At 29.0% G+C, this 21,159-nt stretch overlaps 1 protein-coding gene across 9 annotated transcripts in view; it reads right to left on the bottom strand.

The window, feature by feature from the left end:
- Window positions 1-21,159, bottom strand: part of LOC126895663 (zinc finger protein rotund-like) — an 83,399-nt gene that overhangs the window by 24,298 nt on the left and 37,942 nt on the right. For 8 of the 9 annotated variants that reach the window (XM_050667802.1, XM_050667801.1, XM_050667804.1 and 5 more), the window contains exons 3-5: window positions 12,116-12,187; window positions 11,559-11,601; window positions 9,547-9,764 (exon numbers count right to left, since the gene is read on the bottom strand). In XM_050667802.1, the coding sequence (XP_050523759.1) occupies window positions 9,547-9,764; window positions 11,559-11,601; window positions 12,116-12,187 (333 nt within the window). The remainder of the gene's footprint in view (window positions 1-9,546; window positions 9,765-11,558; window positions 11,602-12,115; window positions 12,188-21,159) is intronic. The other variant, XM_050667800.1, reaches the window with a different exon arrangement.

The raw sequence follows: 21,159 nt of genomic DNA on the forward strand, positions 1-21,159 counted from the left end.
CAAAACCGATTTGTATTTTCTGTTCGTCATTGAAACCTCTACATTTCCCCCAGTGCGATTTTACCGAATCTTTAATTTTTATGCATACCTGTTATATTGTGCACTAGTGTTCATAAATCGTGTTCCGTATGGATGCTGACCATAACACGTTCAGCATGGTTGAACATATTACACCATTAAGCGCGTATAATTAAAAATATAATAAACAATACCTTTTAAGGTCGCCGCCGATCGTCACAATTATCTACAAGTTAACTGGTAACAGTACTAAATTTTCAAAAATAAAATTCTCAGTTGCAATTCAAAAACACTTTTTAATAGAGGGATTTTTATTTCTATTATTTTAAAGATATAGGATATGACACAATTGGGTAGCTTTGAAAGTAAAACATTCGAAAATTGCCGAAATCTGTTAACGGAACCTAATTAACGTAATCATGGGGTTATTAGATTACAATAATGTAATTGTATAAATATATTATGTATATGAACAAACAGCAACGTTTTAAGAGTATTTAAACTGTACACAATCATTATCTCAAGTGTTTTTTACAGATTAATAACTGACATTTTGTTTGTCTCGTAGAGTTTTTAATCAACACTTGTGTGACTTTTATAAATTTAAAACGTGTATACCAAAGGACGTACAAACAAATTGACACAGCGCACATTGTTATAATATTGAAATATAGAAAATTCAGTGGTAATAATATTTCTGAGATTATTACTCACAAATAATTTATATTCAACAAAAATAAAACTCTCGAGTAGAACTAGAATAGAATTTCTCGAAATGTTAATATTATAATGTATCATCCATTAAAAAAGTTCATATTAACAAATATACGAAATTCCCCAACAAAATCTTTTGTATAAAAGTCAAGTTACACGAATAAATGGCTGCGATGGTAAACTTAGTATTAAACTATAAAATATATCACTGTGATATCAATTTTATGCACTCATTAATTCTAGAGAGGTTAGAAATGTTAAATTCATAGTAGTCGTTACCGTTTAAACACAATATTCTCTGTGATACTATGTAATTGTGCTATGTTTGACTAAGCACCAAATAGTAATTATGTTTATAAAGAAAACAAGAAATTAGATATATTTGATTACCCAATTTAGTTTAATAACAAAATCAATTTTTTTTTTTAAACATTTATGGATTATAATTTAATGTTCTTTTGCCTTCTTGAAATTATTTTGTCCACGTCATACGTCTAGATTCATAAATCTGGGAACTATCGTTTGCATTGTGATTATATACATGTATTTGACAACTTATTAGCAACACAAATTATGCATTCATTTTTAAGTAGGACAAAACTATACATTTATTTTTTGGACCTGTAAGATGTGTGGGATTTTCCTTTTGACTCTTTTGTACATAGTAGGCCATGTATAAATTACTTAATATTGAATTTATAAATTTTCTTTTGTATGTTAAACTATTTTAAAGACTTATCTATAATACTGAATTGTATGTTATGTAGAAATGTATTAGTGATTTTATTAGTGAAATGACGGACTTAAATTTATTGTTAACAATAAGTAATTTTTTTTTTAAATTAACCAATGGTATTAAATGAGATGTTTTCACAAAGATAATTTAATTAACAATAATAAGCACTGTATAGTTAATTATTTAAAATAATTCATATTTTTTATTGAAGTTCATACCAGACGACGACAAAATGAAAAATACTATAGTTGTAGTGAAAACTTAAAAATATTTAATTTTAAACATATTTTGACTCAATTTTATTAAACCTCTTCCTAATATGCTATACTGTATTATATGGTATAGCCTATATTTAAATTCATAATGCCAAAAGTATCAAGTCAACTAATTTTATTCTTATTTACGTACTGCTATAAAATGTTCAACTGTAATGTTATAGCAATTTTTAGAAAAAAAAAAGCTATATTTTACTAATAATCAAAAAAAAAAAACTTTTAATCAATTTTAAAGACACTTTTGCTACACCAATAATAAATATTTCATCGACTATTGTTCCAAACGCATTAGTGCAAGTTCATTGAATTTTATCGAAATTTCCATGTGCTAATTTAAATGCTTTCTTATGATGACCTACCCATCACGGTAACCATACCTTACTGTGACTGTTGTTCTCACAGATCTTATTACACAGATAGGCGGCATCTGTTTTGTCCAAATTCTTCTATACATTGCACTTGTCTGGTATAATATATTTTTGCGCAATCTCCCCCAGATAAAAATGAAAATAACGTAAAAAAAAAAAATCGTCTCTTATTCCCTACGTAATCGTGAGCGTCTGAAGGAACCACCTGTTCTAAACAGGGCTGGAATAGCGGCAGGTAGTGGCCACCAGACGGTCTGTGGATGGAAAACCACGGCACACACAATAGACGCGGGGGAAGAAACCACTGCCACAGCACAGCAGCGCGATGTCCGTGGGAACTTAGGGTCGTGTATAGTTTACGCTCAAGCAATTGTACCTATATATATATATATATATTATTATTATTCTTATTATTATTATTATTGCACATATAACCCCCATGACTACTCTATATGCGAAGTATAACCATTATTCCGGAAAAATAATTAAATATTTGTCCGCTTGTACTATCACAAGGGTTCTTAGTGGACGCGTCACCTGTTTTTGGATACTTTAGACGGGCGCAGCCGTCAGTAATGAAGCAGAAAATCACGGTACACTTAATGTTCAATGAGACTAGGAATAACGACAAAATATTGTATTGTTTGACATGGGTCTCTATGTATACACCACAAAAAAATTGATTAAAAATTGTCATATGCCTTGAAAAATGTCATTATTTTTGACAAAAATGCTCCTGTAATCGAATCATGTAACATTGAAATTTAGAAATAACATAATATTATAATAAGTGCAGCCTCCGGGGACGCGCAAGACTATAATCAAGCGTGAGCGTTTAGCCGAACTCGAGTCAGTTAATTTGCCATCTGTCCCTTGAGGGCAATACCGAAGACGATGGAAACACATAAATGAAATGTTTTACAATGCGCTTTACAGCACACTGTTTATGTATTATATGACATAACGTTAGTAACACTGCTGTGAATTTTTAAGTCATTGCTAAAGAGTAGAAAAGCTTTAAACATACTTGATCAAATCGAAATTGTTAACGTACATTATTCAAGACGACATTGTAATTTGTTGAAGTCTTATTGAAATTGTGTGAGCATTAAAAGATGTTAAAGTCAACCGAGTTATAATGATAAAATTATTGATGACTGAATGGATAAAAATTTCGTGTATTTGAAAGTTCTGCTGTTAATCCAATTGAAAATGAAAGAAACTTCAAAAATTATACTTGCAAGCAAAATTATTAACTTTTAGCAGTGCAATTTTATTATATCCGTGTGTACCAGTACACGATATAGGAACCTACTTTTTTGTCATATAATTATAAATCTATGGGTGAACGAGTTTCCGTAGTGAGCAGATGAGTTTTTATATTAGTTACAGAGAACATGTTAATATAATTTTATACTTAATTTTAATTATCCGTTAAGAATAAATCGTGTTAACGAGACGAGATCGGTATTTAATAGTGCGCGTTGCAAATATTATGTTAAGTCCTATAACCACGTTTGACTAATTAAAAAACAAGCGTGGGAAAACCTATTAATTTGTATCATAAGATATTAACTTGATAATAAAAGAATTCAACTTTTAAAACCAAAGAATCAATAATTTTATTTTGAGTTTTTATAATAATAATTTTACAAATTAAGTATGTATGTACGAAATAAAATTCTCTCTTTATTAAGAAAAAAAAATATTTTATTAATACGTTTATTAAAAATAAATATCTTCCAGATTGGAAATTACACGAAGGTAATTTTTTATAGAAATAATACTACGACATTTTAATACAAGACGTTTAATAATATCATAAACTATAGTATCTCACTCCTTTATCGAATAAATTAGTCGAGTCGACAGATTTAAATTTTCCCCAGCGGGTGTGTGAGAACCAGGAAGATGTCGTGTTTATTTATACGGTTAAAGGGAAGAAGAAATGGTAAACGTGTCTTTTGAATTTTGACCGAACATGTGAGAGTTGTTTGCATTTAAGGAGGAATAGAATAAAGTGTTTCGAATTTAGAGTGTACACAATTGACCATACGAAATTCAACAAGAAAAAATTGAAAACAAATAATGACAAAAGAACCTGTGAATAAAGAAAAAGACCTGACATCTACATGTCCTGTGAGTGCGTCGAACCAGGAAATATTCACTTTTTCGGTCTAATGGTAAACTATCCCCTTTTCGGGTCTTTTGGCCATAATTTATGACTTATCAATGGTATGTTTATAACCCTTTTTAAACCCCTTAAAGGTTTTATTGGGCATTATATACGCGCACACGTATATTGCAAGAAAAGAGTATAAAAAATGACGTAAAAGATGATTTCACGGTACCTTTTGACTTTCATTTTCAAAAAAAATATTTCCTTTCAATATGATTTTTTTTTTGCACTTGTAAACTGTTTACAGTTATAAATTATAGTTTTTTCTTATAAAAATTACTAACAAACTATTAAACACGTGAATCTTACTTTACTTAGAAAACTTTTAGATACATTGAGAACAAATATTGAAGTCTTATTTGATAGTGTTGTGAAATCATTTCAGTTAGTTAAGTACCTATATTAGTTATTAAGTTTCTTATACTTAAAAAGGAAAGTTGGCAAGAAGATTTGGTCCAAATTTTTACTGAACTCATTTTGTTAAAAAATTAATCCAATCGATTGCAACTATAATAAAATAAACATTGATTGAAATTATTTTTTAAGTTCTGAGTTATGAGATTAATTTCGAAGGTTTATAGTTTGATTTGTTTATGATTTTTTATTTGAGGGGCCAATTCCCCTAATTTCATCAACAGTCCTCCACTAATTAAAGAGGTTACACATAATATTACATAAATAAATTCGAATGAGAAATTAAATTTGATATTCCCGAAAGTTTGTTCAAATTGTGCCTTTTTGTATAATGTAATAGAATATTCAAATTAATATTCTTTGCTGAGAATTATTACTTAGTAACATATTACAAAGCGATAACATTTTTGGTTCGATAGTAACTCATTAAATAAATAATGACAGCTCGTGTACGTTCAAAAAAATAGTAATAAAAATTCCTAGTAATGATAGTTATATTTTATTTATGCTCGAAAATTCAAGTGTAATTACTGTCCCTGAAACTCTTAAAAAAATAGAAAATACATTGTTTTATAGTTTTTTTCTATTACTGAAAAAATGTTATGAATAAGTGGCTCCTACTTCATTGTTTGTTATAATACCGAATGTTTTCATAGCGAAACAATAATAATAATATAATAGACAAATAAATAAACTTGAGTTGGTTTTTCTAATGGGGAGAGTCAAAGAGCGATTATTTTATTTAGGCAAAAAGAGGGTCTGAGATAACCCTTTATTCATTGGGGATGAAGATCGAACAGTATTGGTAATAAACGATTGGCGTTCCGGTACACGTCATACATATAAAGACGATAAATATAAACATTACATACTCAACTAGCACGTTAAACCGTGTCATTTTTCCCTTTCGTTTTTTTTTTTACAATTTTTTGCTGTATCCCTTTCGCGTTAGTTCATTTCAGGTTCCGGGTATGGCCTACAAAGATTTTGGGCAATAAACTTCTAAGGGGATGTCTTCTTTGCCTTGTCGGCATGTCATGTATGTTTCATATATTAAGGCCGCCTGCATTTTTTCATTTTCCTTAGGTAACAAGAAAGGATTCAAACGACGAGGGTTTCACATTTCTGAATTACAGTCAAAACAGTATAATGTTTTAAAGGGGAGTGGTTATATATTTTTAAATGTTTTTTTTTTTATAACACACAATGCCATAATAGTTATGATCCAAGAATTTGTCACGAACTAACCTCAACAAAACGATAATTGTACTCTTTTGTCGGCACATTGGTATTTTTCTTGGCAATTTTAATAATAATAAAAAAAAATGTCTTAAATAGTTAATTTTATTAACAAAAAAAAAAAAAAATTCAAGTCAATTTTTCTTTTAATCAATTCTTAACCAAACGGAGTTAATTGGTAACAATCTACTGTCTAAGTATTACACATAATAATTAGAAACAAGTCATAAAAATTAAAAATTGATATTAAGGATCTTTTTGAAGTTAGCGTTGTACATAAATATGTAACATACGTTAGGCCAGACTTTTAAAAATTTACGTTGATTTTGATTTTTTTACTACTGAAAATAATACATTGCGATTGATTATCCACAACCATATCTAATGACTTTATATTGCACACAGACTAGTCGATTAATAAAAAAAATCTAAGACTTTATAATCAGGGATCATATAACGAATTTAATTGCTCGCATGTAAAACAAGTATTGCACTAAATGCACCACTATAAAAAAAATAACTGTTATTGCCCGTTGTTAAAACCATTAAAATGAGCGCATTTCGTTCTAACTTGAAGTCTCTATAAAGTTTCTGTTAATCTTTTTCTGGAGTTGAAATTTATAAAGACAAACAACAGCTTTATTATTATATTAGCGACATAAATCGAAATGCTGTAAAGTTTACGATCACTTGTAATATTACTATTAACGCGAATGTAAAGTTAAAATAAGATAGTTTCGTTATACATGATTTTTACTAGGAAACGTACGCTGTAATCTTACGGGTTCTCACGAATATAACATGTGAAGAACACTTTTTATCAAGATTTCTAGAAGGAAAGATCAACGTCAACAGTTTATTGTGTGTCTAAATATTTGATATTTTGATAATATTGTTTTGAATTATTCTAGTGTACACCGTTGCAGAGGGTAAAAAAAAATGCATTTTGACACTGTATCGGTATCGTCCCTTCAACTGCTATTTTTTTTTGCTGAAAATCAATAACATTTTACTCGCCCCACACGTCTCAATTACAAACAGCCAAATATCATCCGATTTTTGTCTTTTATCGTCTTTTGCACTTATTATCACGCTGCTGCCATAAATTTATATTTTACTGTTTTTAAATTATTGTAAGACTATACTCGAATTTACGTCAAATCTTCACTGTCGATCGTGCGATAGACATTAATTTATTCAGAGGGACTCAGTTTATTCAAAAATTGCGCAATCAGTGGTGATGAAAATAGAATGCTCTCCTCTCCTCAAAGTTATATTAATAATTTTACACACGATATATTATTATTAATAAATCAGAAAAATGTTTACAATATATTCGTGAAAAATATTTTGTAAGTAACTTACATGAGACTATCATGTAGAAAAATTAGTTACTAGAGAATAATAATACAATTATATTTAATTATTTATCAGCTAATACGACGTTGTTTCATGAAAAACGGAGAACATACTTGCGACACTACGTATTAGATTTTCNTGACACGACATTGTTTCATGAAAAACGGAGAACATACTTGCGACACTACGTATTAGATTTTCAGGGACTATACACAATAACGAATCGACATTATATCACACGACTGCATTAATTAATAGGGATAATTAATGTTAATAGAAGTTTAACTTATTTGACTTGTGTATATGTGCAAAAAGTCAGTTGCTAACAGTGTTATACGATACCATTTAAGCTGTCGTGGAAATACTTAATAATCGCATTTCTTTGCTTTAGACAGTTGTCTTAGTCATTATTTCTTTGGCCACCTGCAGTAACACTAATTTCTCTCCATACGCTATCATCAAGTTTAAGAATAACCCTTATAAATGATCAGACATACCTGGGCTCTATCCCATCCACCCCCGTTGTAGGCACAAATTATGAAGATAAAGACCCGTTATTTTATCGATGACGAAACGACTGTTGATCTAATGAAGATAGCATACACGTTTAAGGTTATGTACGTCGGATATGATGACTTTGATGGTCTAACCCTATTATGTTTACCTGCAGCCATGTTATGTTATAACTCCCCTTGTCGGGACTTCAAAATATGTTGCATCAAGTTGAGTCCAACATGTTAATGTTAAAGTATAGTCGTTATTGATAGAATTCGCTTGTTGTTAATAATCATTTGTTGTGAATGTAATCATATACCATAATTATACAACAAAACAACTGGATAATAAAAATATTTTAATATAATAATAATTTAAAAAACACGTAAACAACAATATTTTTTTGTGAAGTTTGCTGTACTATGTATAAAAATTAATAATTAGTTTTTTTTATTTAAAATTTTTTATTGCGAATATAACGATTTAACAATTAAAATTATAACGATAAACTATTAACTATTTTTATTATTTTAAATAATTAATACATTTATTTCTAATATTACGTTATAGATTATACAAATTATTTTTTTTTTATAAAATTAAAGCTTTAGTATTAAACATAAGTAAGGTGAAATGCGCGCAAAATGAAAAATTAGGGTCGAGAATTCCTCCCTATTTTCAGTCCACTTTTAAAAAATCTTTTGTGAACAACGTGTGCAAACGGAACAAAAACAATCGAAATGTTATTTTTTCTCTCTGTTCGCTGTATCGTCCAATTTAATTTGAGATTATTGTAAGGCAGCCGTCACAGGAAAGAATAAAAAAAGTAAAACGACATCTTATACTGCTAAATGAACCCGAACGTTTCCGTCAGTGTACAAGTCCGTTACGCTGATAATCCAAGTATCGTAATAAAATATTGTTTTAATTTGCGTCAACGGAAGAACCTATACAATTATAATTGTAATTTATTTATTATTGGTCACTGTTCATTGACGATATAAACGCCACAAATTAAATAGATAAAGATCAGTTAGCGCAAAAATAATATTCGAGTACATACATTCAAAAGTAGGAGGTGAACGATTAACTAATAATTAAAACAGATACCAAACAGAGTTGTTGGGGATCAGAATAACACAGAACATTATGATTTTTACGGATAAACTATACGGAGGTAAGACAAGATCAGGTTGTTCGAGGGTATAAACCCGTAGTGGCTATTGTGTGAAACACGCCATACCTGTAGACTACAGACAATATTGATTTATTTACCGTAAATATAGGAAATGGTTTTATAGCGATTCATCAAATTAAAAGGAAAAAGGGTATTGTTAGCTGGAAAGGCGTAGTTATAAATCTATCAAGAGTTGTTTATTCCGACAACAATAATAAAAATGTAAGGAGATCTCGACTACAGCAGCACTTGGAATAAACAGAATACAAGTTGTCTAGCCGTATTTTGACCAGTGAGCCAGATATTTGATCGAAACTGTATTTCTTAATGACTAATTAATTGACGATTAAAAATGTATATTGTTTTTACTGATTTTTGTATATTTCTCTATAAAAAAAAAAAATACTTTGCCAAATAACAGCGATACGGTAGCAAAATTGTGTAGCACGAAAATAACTTTTTCCAACATTTATTTACCAAAAACCAACAAAATATGTTAAGACAAATTAACCGGATAACTGTTGAAAATCACAACCTCAATCGTTACTTTGCAAACAAAAATTTTTACTTACCGATGGACACATTTTACATGTATACTTTCGGCCACCACCATTCTGATGGGTTACCACGTGATGGGCGTCGGTGATTTTAGTAGCATTAATTGGATGTGGTACAATTAGCATAGGAGGCGCTGAATTAGGAGACACGCTACTTACTGTACTCGCTGTACTGTGAGATCTAGGCGTGCCAGCACCGTGTTGTTGGTACATGCCAGAACCATCTTCCATACCTAAGACACCCAAATGATGTTAGTTATATTGCAATTTTTTACTAATAATAAAATTACACTTTTTTAGTTCTTGTTAAACTGCGAGATGATTTTACAATAATTGGATAAATTGACGGTCAAAGAGCTGAGTAGATAATTAACCGAATAACTCTGTTAATTATTAATTTTAATAATTCACATATTAATTATTGATAATGTCAATAATCTAATATTTCTTAAAGACATACCCAAAGTTATATACAATTTTAACTTATGTCAATAATTTAAGCATTTTAACAGAATATTTATGAATACAGTGTCATTGAAATATTATGCGCAAATAGCTTTTTAAATTATGATGTTTTATTCTCTTATTGATACTTGAGTAATTAAAATTTTATATATAATTTTCGATTGCATTGTTAAAAGAAAAACTTTGATTAAGATTAAATTTTCGGAGGTAACTTTTGAAAGACACTCTGTGAGTTTTGGTCGGGTAGTATTTTTTTTAATGACCTTTAAGTAATTGTTTTTGAATAATAAATGAGGCGTAAATACACATCATAACGTCTAATACACGACAATTTCGTGGCAAAATTCAACTTGATATAAATTTTTTACAATCACACATTAAGTGCATCAATGAATACTAAATTTAATGTTATTAACACACATGATAGTTGTTTTTGAAAACAAGTTCATTCTCTAGTTTAAACCAGTTTTAATATTAAGAAAATGTATAATAGAATATATATTTGATTCTCCGTAAAGACTTGATAAAATTCACAACATTAAAAACTTAGTCATGAATTTTTAATTTCACATATTGGATATTTATATTTTAATTTTAATTAAATGTTGTGGCGAGAATTACAAATTTTACGCAATATTAGAATTAATAAATTCGATTTTTAAAAAGAATTTGTGTAATTATGTGTTTATAATTAACCAGCTTATTTATGTACATATACTCAATTTTTAAATAAAAAATAATACGTAATTTGTTCTAATTTGGCAGATTGTTGCTTACCATTTATTGTAATCACTCTAATGATGAATTAAAATCTATAAGTATAAAAGTAGCATTTTGCTTTTTTTGAAAATTCGATAAATCGAAACTGTATTTTTAAGTGGATTATTTATAAATATCCAAATTAAACATATAATAATTGTATTTTAATTAAATATTGAATTATTTGTTTGATTAAAAAATGTTTGTTAAACTATTAGTAAAAGTTGATGAATTTTAAGAAACATAATATTTAGATTTACAAATATTGATTGAAGTATAATATGAGTAGGAGTGGTCCTATTTGTTTATACCCTGTAAACCTATTCAAAGCACCATTGTTTATTTAAACTTTTATTAAACAATATAAAAAATATAAGAAATTACTGCTCTATTTCTAACGATACTACTTAATATTTTTTCTAAATTATTCACATGAAAAATTGAGTATTTTTAAGTAAAACTAGATGTACTTATGTGTGGTATTATAAGGAATGTACTGAGCTGTGTCACAGTTGGTTGGTTTCTTACTTATTTGATGTTCAAGGTGAACATAATATTGCCTGTCAACTTGGACACATTTAATAGTGTGATAGTCCACGTTTATGATATGTATCTACCTTTTTCTATTATCATTTTGTAGTTAAATATTTTCGACGAGACTGAACGAGATATTTCAGTAATTTTGATTCAGCAAATGTTATATAATTCGAATATTTAAATTTAACTATTAGAACTTTTGAATCAATTAGTTTTAGTAAAATTATAACGGGAGGGAAAATTATAGGTGTTCAGTATTGGCTTACCTTTTGTTAATTGTTGGTTGTGATCGTTGTTGTTCATCTTAGCCTAGAAAATTAAATTATAAAACAATTATTCTAATATTTTACAGATTGCCATGTATACGTATAATTGCATATTGGCGTATTCTATATACTTTTTTTTTTAATGATAATTAAAATTACTGTCTGTAAAAATATACATAAAATAAAATGTAAGAATTTTTAAATACTATTATAGTTATAGGAAAATTAGTTTCAATTAGTACTTTAAACATTAAAAAAAAAAATATTAAGAATCAATATTGATGTAAATAATACTATGACACTTAAGGATTGATGATTTAATGTTTTTTAATTAATAAATTTATTCCAGGTGGATTTTGTATAATCATTTTAGCTAAATCACAGCAGATTAGAAGAGAATTCAACATTGTATTCATACATTGTATTTATATGTGGTTATAGGGAAATAGGAGACAATAACCTGTTTTAAACGATCACTGAAATTAAATATTAAGAATCAAACGGAATTCTTTTGGGAAGAAATAAAAACCAGGTACCCTTATTAGCAATTTTTTTACCTCGTAGCCTTGTTTCATAGCTGTCTGTCTGGCCCAACTGTACTCTACATCTTTGCCATGACCACTACATTGCTGCAAACAAACAAAATAAACCAATGAGAATAGTGATTACAAAAGATTTACAGCCCCACCTTTATATTAAACTATACATAAAAAATCGGCTACGTTTACATTTAAAACTCTTGTTTAATAATGCGATGCCACGAAATTTATTAATTAATACTAATATTTTATTAATAATTAATGGTTCTGTTTTGTTGGTTAAAAAATCAAGTACAGTTTACCTTATATAATATTTAAGTGATAAAATATTAAAAATTGTACTGAAATACTCTAATTTAGTTTGAATTAATAATTAATATTATTCTACGAATTAATTTTATAAATTGTTTCTTCTTTTTTCATAATCTTCAGGCAATACACTAGTTTTTTTTTATGTTTGTATACTTGCAAAAAATTAACAATTGTCTAGAGCAGTGGTCGGCAACCTTTTTTAATTCTCGGGCCACATTTACAAATTAAAAAGAGTTCGCGGGCCAGATAAAAAAAAAAAAATTTATAATTACATTATTTATTATGCAAAAAAATACTATCTAAAACTTAAAATAATAATATGACTTATATAAAATACCCGTACCAAAAACGCAACGTTCAATTATATTTATACAAAATGATATTCAATTAAATTAGTCGATTTAGAATTTAAAGCGGGCCGTATTCAATAGCCACGCGGGCCGGATACGGCCCGCGGGCCGCCGGTTGCCGACCACTGGTCTAGAGTCTAATGTAATAATTACATTAGACTCTAGACAATTGTTAATTTAATTTTAATTATTATTATTAATTTTTCTATCCTATCATGGTGTATTTTTAAACAGAGTAGTTCAATATAGCAAGTAAAATGAATACTTATTAATTGATTATTACGTTTCAACGCCTAAGTTTTTAACGGTTGTCATCGTAATAATTTATGAAAAATAATATGTCGCAAAAAATATTATTCTACTATCATAAATGATGATATAATAATATTTTATAAATCTATTTAGTCCCTTATTTTCTATGTAATACAACCAGTTTAAGGTGTAATTTAAATTTGATTGAGATTGATATATATATCTTTAGTTGCACGATGACATTTAGCTCAGTGTCTCACGATTATTTAGGTGTTTTATTTAGTAAGGGTAAGGGTGATTATTTTTTTATTTATAATGTAATAAACTATGAAATAAATTTTTTTTATGATCATACAATTTACGGGAAATATATAGCAATTGTGTAAAAACTAAAACTTAATTTTTACATAACTGTAAAAATAAAACTGAGTTTTCTTTATTTTAATTTGTTTTATACGTTTATTTGAGGCGGTTCTCAAAAAAGGGAACTAAATAAAAAACTGGAATTATGAAAAGAGTTGTACCCGTTAGTAAAATGAATCATAAAGAGAATTTTTTCTAAATTACCCCAAAAATTTTAATATATATTTTATTAAATAATGTTACAAAGATGGTATACGTGTAAACTATAAGCCTGCAAACCCATAACATTACTATCAAAAATGAAATATTTTGTTATTTCAAAAAGCCATTACTTTTCAGCTACAAATAATCAAATAAGAAGTGTAACCCGATTTAAATAAAAAAAATATTAGCAATAAGGTGGTGGTCGTCTAGTGTACATGACGATGATTCACAATTGCGAAGATTAATGCTTTTGTCAGATGTAAAATGAAAATATGATAAATGATCATTTTGTTGGACACAAGGTGTTCGATTTAGCAAGATGGTACCTTGACAAATCCGCATTATTCCAAATCACATTATGTAAAATGTTAATAGATCTTGGGAACAAAATCAAACCTGATCTAGCGCATGATATTATGGTAAAAAGGGTACAATCCTCATTACATATCGCTATATTAATGTTGACAGATAAAATAATTTAAAAAAATTATACTTTAATAATAGTACCTATGAAAACAGATAACTAACCATAATAAGTTTTAAGTTCTAAAAATTAATTTAATTTATCAGATTATATTATAAGAATTAATGATAAATAAACTATTGTTTATACATTATTCAGATTCTCCAAATAAAACCAGATCTTAAATCTAGAAAATTGTAAATGACATTTATTTCATATCTAAGTTCACGAATCAAATCAAACGTGATTAAGATATACTGTTGAAAAAGATAATAAGGGTTCATTTCTTTAGGCTAAATTCATAAGTATTAATTTTTATTAGACCTTTTTATGATTCAAGATTTTTGTTGTTATCATTTTTTCTAAAACGTTAGAAAATGAAAAAATTAATACAAGTTTAATGGCTTTCTACACATGAATATTATATGTGTATTCCTATAATCGGATGACATTTTTTATGTCAACCACGTGAAATTTAATTTTTTCACTCCAGGTAATTTATAAAATAATTCTTAATACCACTTATTTTATAAAAAAAATAGAAATTAAATTTGTATCAATATAGTAAAAATTTTCTTAACTCAAAATTGATATTTTTTCATTTTTATTTAAAAAATTTGTGTAGTGGATGGTACCCTCAAATATGTTTGTAACCAACCAATGAATTAGAGAAGACCATAGGATTCATTGTGCGCTAATGAAGCTCACTACGGGGACGGTTCCTCATTCATGGTAGAGGGGTAGTATGGTTATCGTAACGGTGGTAGTATGGGTATGGAATCGAGACTGGACCGGTGGAGTAGAGGGTTGAAAAAAGTCCCGGACCAGAAAAAAAGGGGTCGCGTGTACATACATACAGATATATATATATAACTATATACACGAATAATGGAAAAAAGGGAAGTGGTGGGCGTAAAAACGTTATAAAAAAATCAATAAGTGGTGTAAAAAAAAACCAGGGTTTTTTTCCCCGGGGATGATAGGCAAGCGGGTTGGTATACTAGAGGCGGAAAGCGCATGCTCATCAACGCAAACGGAGGGTAAAAAGCTGGTGAGCTTTTTTATATATATTTATATATATATATATATATATGTCGCTGTCTGCTTTTATTCAGTACAACCCTTGTTAAAAAAGTTTCATGATGTGAAAATATAAAAAAAAAAACCAACACTTAGTCGACGTGTACTGTACGTTTTAGAATAAAAGAGTAGACTCAATGTCGAACTTTTTTTCCAATGAAGTTAAGCTTCTTAATCAGAAGGGTGTTAAATAAATATAAGAGTTTCTGTAATGAGATTTTTAACGATTAAGCTAATAGTAATGGAAAAGGATTATTGTTAGATAAAGAATAATGATGATAAAAATTACTTAAAAAAAAAATCAGTCAACAATTAAAACTATGTATTCAATCAAGTTCTTTGCTAAATTGACTCATTAATTATAATTTATAATTTAAAACGTGTGGTAATAATACAGTATTAAAAAAATTTTATGATATAATTTTACTTTATTAATTACAATTTGATGCTGTTCCAAAATGTCTTAAAACCTACACCGAGTTAAAGTTTATATAATATACTTAAGGATTAAAAAAACTTCAGATATTTTTAGTTTAAGTCAATATACGGGACATTTCCTTATTTCATGAGGAATTACCCCGTATAAATGAGGAAAAAAAAATGTATAAAATAAATTAATAAGATCTTTGATTTTAATAAAATTATTGTATATAAAGTTAATAAATAGAAAAGTATAAAAGAGTATTTAAACATTTTTATTTCACGGACCTTTTCTATAAATAAAATTATTTGATATGTCATATTTTTTAGCTTTAATGCGAAGCTGAGAAGGTATTGGTTTTACTATGATGTGTTTTTTTTTGTGTCTGTTACCACTTTTTCTCAGCTCTCACCGAACGGATTTCTTTCAACGATACGTCAAAAGATCACAAATCGTATCTAGTCGAAGACATTACCCTTCAAAATTGAAAAAATTTCCCTCGTTCCCCGTAAATGGGGGAAACCTCCAAAAAAATTACAAATTTAAAAATCGCTAATTTTCGAAATTTTTTCAATTTTTTTTACTAAAAACTGCCGTAACTTTTTCAAAAATGAACATATCAATATAATTTTTTATCACACAATCAACACAATTTCTTTATGAAAAATAATATTTTTTTATAATCCCTTTTTCATTCCACATACTTTATCTTAATCAGGATATTAATAAGGAACTAGCAGATCATGTAGCTTTTGGAATAATACACCAATTTTTTAAAATTAAACACTATCTAAAGATTTGCATCGAAGCGTTTNAATTTTTTAAAATTAAACACTATCTAAAGTTTTGCATCAAAGCGTTTTTTTTTTATAGTGATTTTAATCACTATCAGATATCATTATACTTAATCTAACTATGCCACGTCACCACTGTGCCGCGACCCCCCTGTGCTTGGTATTTTTAAATTTTAATTAATTATTATTTTGTTATGTTAATATAAAGTCATAATCGATGCTTGTAAGCTTAAAAAGAAATCAGTCAATGGTAAAAACTATTGCACTGATTTCGTTGAAGGAAACGGTTTTTGGATATAATTTGGGAAATTTTGACTTTTTCTGTTGTGCTAATCTTGTTATTTTTCTGAGATACACGTGTTTATGAGTGGGATTGGTTTTTTTACTGTTTAGATATACACGCAAAGTAACGCGGTTGTTATTTGCGCGTGTGCATCAACATAAACTACAAAAAATTTCCTGGATACATATTATTTAATTATATGTTTGTTTGGTAAAAAGGCCAGTGGTTATAGTATTCTTCACTGTGGATATTATCTATTAATAAATACTAATTTATACAATTTGAAAAAAATATTTTCCTTTTTAGAAATTAAAAAATGAACAGTCCAAAAAAACTTTAATTTTTGTTTTATACAAATTTACAATAATTTGGGGGAAATTTATATTCTATACATTAATTAGTATTGTATAAGAGTAGTAGAGCTAAATCTTACTAAGAAATCATTGGTATCGGTCAATCATGAAAATTATAGAGGTGAAGTATTGCTCGCACGCAATGTTAGTACATTCAGTTATAATTATACACATTACATATATTATAATAATACACATAATCAAAAAAGTTATTTTAAATCAATTATAATTATTTATACCAATGTGGAACTCGATAAACCGACAAGAACATAAAAGATTTTATGTTATAAAATATGACAATGTATAAATATATTCTAATTTAAAGTACCCAATACAAATAGCAAAGCTGGACAAGATAGTGACAGTAAAGTTCAAATGGTCAAGAGTTGGTGACCGAATTATATATAATAATTCTTTACGAATCCAATTATGTTAACTTAATTTGCTTATCTTTTACTTTGATAAAATGTTATTTCTAGACAAAAATTATTCGCTTCTTTAGAAATCTGATAAAAGTGGCCGGTTAGTCCGAATATTTCTCAATTTAATTTTTGTCATTCTCAAAAAGATTAATGCTTTGAAAATAACTTGAAATTTTATAAAAGTACAGATAATTTTCAAACTAGTGGAATTTGTAATTACTTTAAAGTTAACGTATTCCTAATAGAGATGTCGTATGAATATAATATTTATCATAACTGTTTTTGTCATAGTATAAAAAACGAACAGTGCAACAATTATATTTAATTTAACGACGACACGCACGTAATAGATTTGCCTAATATATAAGTAACGATGTCGGAGGTATAGCTAATTTAAAAAATTAACGCCTTTCTGTTTATCAGCGCGTCGTTCGTTATACCTGCGTGCATTATTATTTATTCAAACAAATCGGCGCGTTAATATTGTACTGAAAGATACAGTTTAGTGAGTGTAACCGATTACCGCGGGACTGCTGCCTGAACAGCATAAGGATGCTGCGAGCCCAAGAGAAACAATGGAGTTCTGTACCTCTTCCCATGGTCATGCAAATAATGTCTTCTCCTCGCTTGTCGTCACCCCTACGATTTACACGCACACCATTAATAACAACGTCGACGATGACGGCTTCCTTGATCGTCCACGCACGTACGATCACCTCTGAATTACACCGTATTCATTCATTATCTGCACAATGTAAAAAACCATCGACTCCACAACAATCATCCGTCACATTCGGTTTTCAATTCGGACGTATGGACTTTGTCGCTGAGTTTAACGCGTTGTAAACTCGATTTTTAAATTATACAATACCAATTGGGATTCGGTACGATTCTTCCTGTGAAATTTGTTTGTATACATTTATATTTATTGTGTGTCGTGTTCGATCAACTTAATAGATATTGAGATGTGCGTTCTACTTAAATAGAACAACTCCAGTAGTATAATAGTTGAATACTGATTCAAAAAAAAAAATACCTTATAAGTTACTCTACTTTGCCAATTTATTATGAAAAATACAATAAAACGTAATCCATGGCCAAACAAGAGTCTACTTGACGAGAGGTCGATTAATTAGCAAAAATAAACCCAGATAAAAAAAAAACCAAATATTTTATGAGAAAATGCTACAACTAAAATAACGTCTATGCTTGGACGTGTTAATTTTACACAAAAATACTTATTTAATTTTTCAATGAAATCTATATTTCATAGAGTGGCGAGAGATAAAATATTAAAATTTATTATTTTCGTATAACGGCAAACTATTTTGGATTTCGTCTATTAAGATCTATGTCAACAGCTGCTTCGAGTTTTTTTTTATTTGCTCATAATTCTTTCTCTATAGAAAGACAATGTATGTATGCGAAACCCATTTAAAGGTATAGAACTATAACATTTAATCGCGTTATATTTAAAAATGCTTTTTTTTTCGAAAGAAATTACGAATGGTGTGTTTAACTCAAAAAATCATAACCCTTTGAATTACTGTACGCCCGGAGTCATGCTGAGCTCTTGAATTGAAGCCTAAACAAGAGATTATCGGTGCCGATCATATTTTTGGAGATAGTTCTCAATAGAACCACCATATACGATGATCAAAAGGACGTATTTTCTTATCTGTTATTTATATTAAAGCCATCGAGTACAAGCTAAATAAAAGCAGTTAGAAGTTGGGTCACTATTATGGGGCACAGAGAATAGAAAATTAATCAAGGAGAATTAATTGATATTTCTCACACACGAGCGTTTCAGGTGCTCTCTATATTGCTCTCTTCATAACCATATTCATGATACACACGCATATGAAATATACATAAAAAATATTATTTTCCCGGGTTGGATTTATATTTTTATTTTAAAAAGTTTTTCGGTTTACATAATGCCGTCATGTTTGTTATTTACATTTTCCCCATTAAAATAAATATTGATTTTGTTATTAATTTACTTTTTTTTACCCACTAAAGCATCCGTTATATTAGTACCTATTTATCCCTGTTAGAGTACCATGTATATTGTACAATGTACAAGCAGGATGACCAAAAAAATCGTATGAACATACTCCCACGACTGATGTGTATACAAAAAAATCTCATATATCAGTTATCTATATAGGACACGCCACTAACAGCATCACATACCATCTGACCCAAATTATTCACGCACCTGGCTACCGGCTACCATCGTCATAATGAAGGACTCGTTTACTTAAAATGATATCCACTTGACTCCCACGTTTTACCCTTTGACCTAGTTTCCACGTCAAGGGTGTGTGAGGATGTGATACGGTAGTGCAGCTAACGGGTTTTGAAGGTTAATTGTATTACTGATATTACCGAGTTAAAATACTGCAGCATTAAAATAAAACGGTTTTGTTTACGTAAAACACCTTGTATTTTTAAATTAGCTTTATTTAATAAACTCTTCAAATTAAGAATGTGTTTGTGATAACATCACAAACAAAATTTCATAAGGCAACACGCGATATTGTCGAGATCTGTTTCTTGTATCCTATTCAATTATAATACCACGTGAAGGAACAGAGTAATTGCATGAAAATCCGTCAAAGAAAACTAGTAGAGATTGTGGAAATGTGTCGATTTTACCGCATTATAATGCACTTATTTGTCGTCATCGTTATTCGACTTGGACGATGATATGATTTTCCCATACCTCAATATGTATAGCTACTACCTCGTCCGTTCCGTTGAAGATTTCCCAGTGTTTTCCCGGTTTTGGATAGTATAACGCAACTGCGGTACATTAGACAATGCATGTGTATAATATCAAGTACGAGCCGCGAAGCATACGGTCTCGGTTGACTTGTTTGTCGGCACGGCTTCTCTTTTATGTGTTATTCTTTTTGTCCATCGATAAATTTTATTATTTATATTCTATTAACATGAAAAAATCCTTGAAGTCGATGTCGCGCACAGAAGAGCCGCTGCCACTGTCGTTGCGTCTGCCATCTCGCGTGTGATCCATTTGGTTCCGGTCGTAGATACAACACAATGGACCAACTCGCCTCTCCTCCACCGCCAAATAAAATTGCCCTTCCCTTATGTGTCTCCTAAGTAGAGAACATTAAGCTGGATGTTGTATACATGTGTTATACGGGAACGTTTTTAGCTCACTTTGTTGTATTCGATTTTTCCCTATTGCTTTTAAAACGTTATTAAAAAATTGTACATGCACTTGTATAGGTGTATTGAGTAATGTACGTCACAGCCGTTTATTATTATTACATTTTTTAGACGTCATTTTCCTTCAATGATATGCCGTCGTCAACGATGCGGATACAAAGACACGAACGATTTGTGCCAAAAAACGAGTAGTACCATAATTCAAATATCATTTATGTGGAAATGATGTAAATAAAAGAACATATTTGTAGTACGACGTAAAAATGTATTAATTCCTAAGGAAAACAACAATGACAAAACTGAATAATAATGAAACTTTAGACATTTGATGACCACGTTCAACGAAAAGTGAGTTTAGAAAATAACAACATTTTAATTTATTGGCGTTTAACGACTGTGACAAACGTGTTTGATTTTTCACACGAATTTTGCCAATCGATCATTTGATGTTTCTGATCACGTACATTTTTTCGGGCTCTTGATCCTCTTCACGGACGTCCTGCGGCGATTTTCTTTCAATTCTCGAAAGTGAAATCCTAAAACGCATTATAATAACAACCGCAC

This window comes from Daktulosphaira vitifoliae, unplaced genomic scaffold (assembly GCF_025091365.1).
Source record: "Daktulosphaira vitifoliae isolate Bord-2020 unplaced genomic scaffold, ASM2509136v1 Scaffold_1, whole genome shotgun sequence".
NCBI classification, from domain to species: domain Eukaryota; kingdom Metazoa; phylum Arthropoda; class Insecta; order Hemiptera; family Phylloxeridae; genus Daktulosphaira; species Daktulosphaira vitifoliae.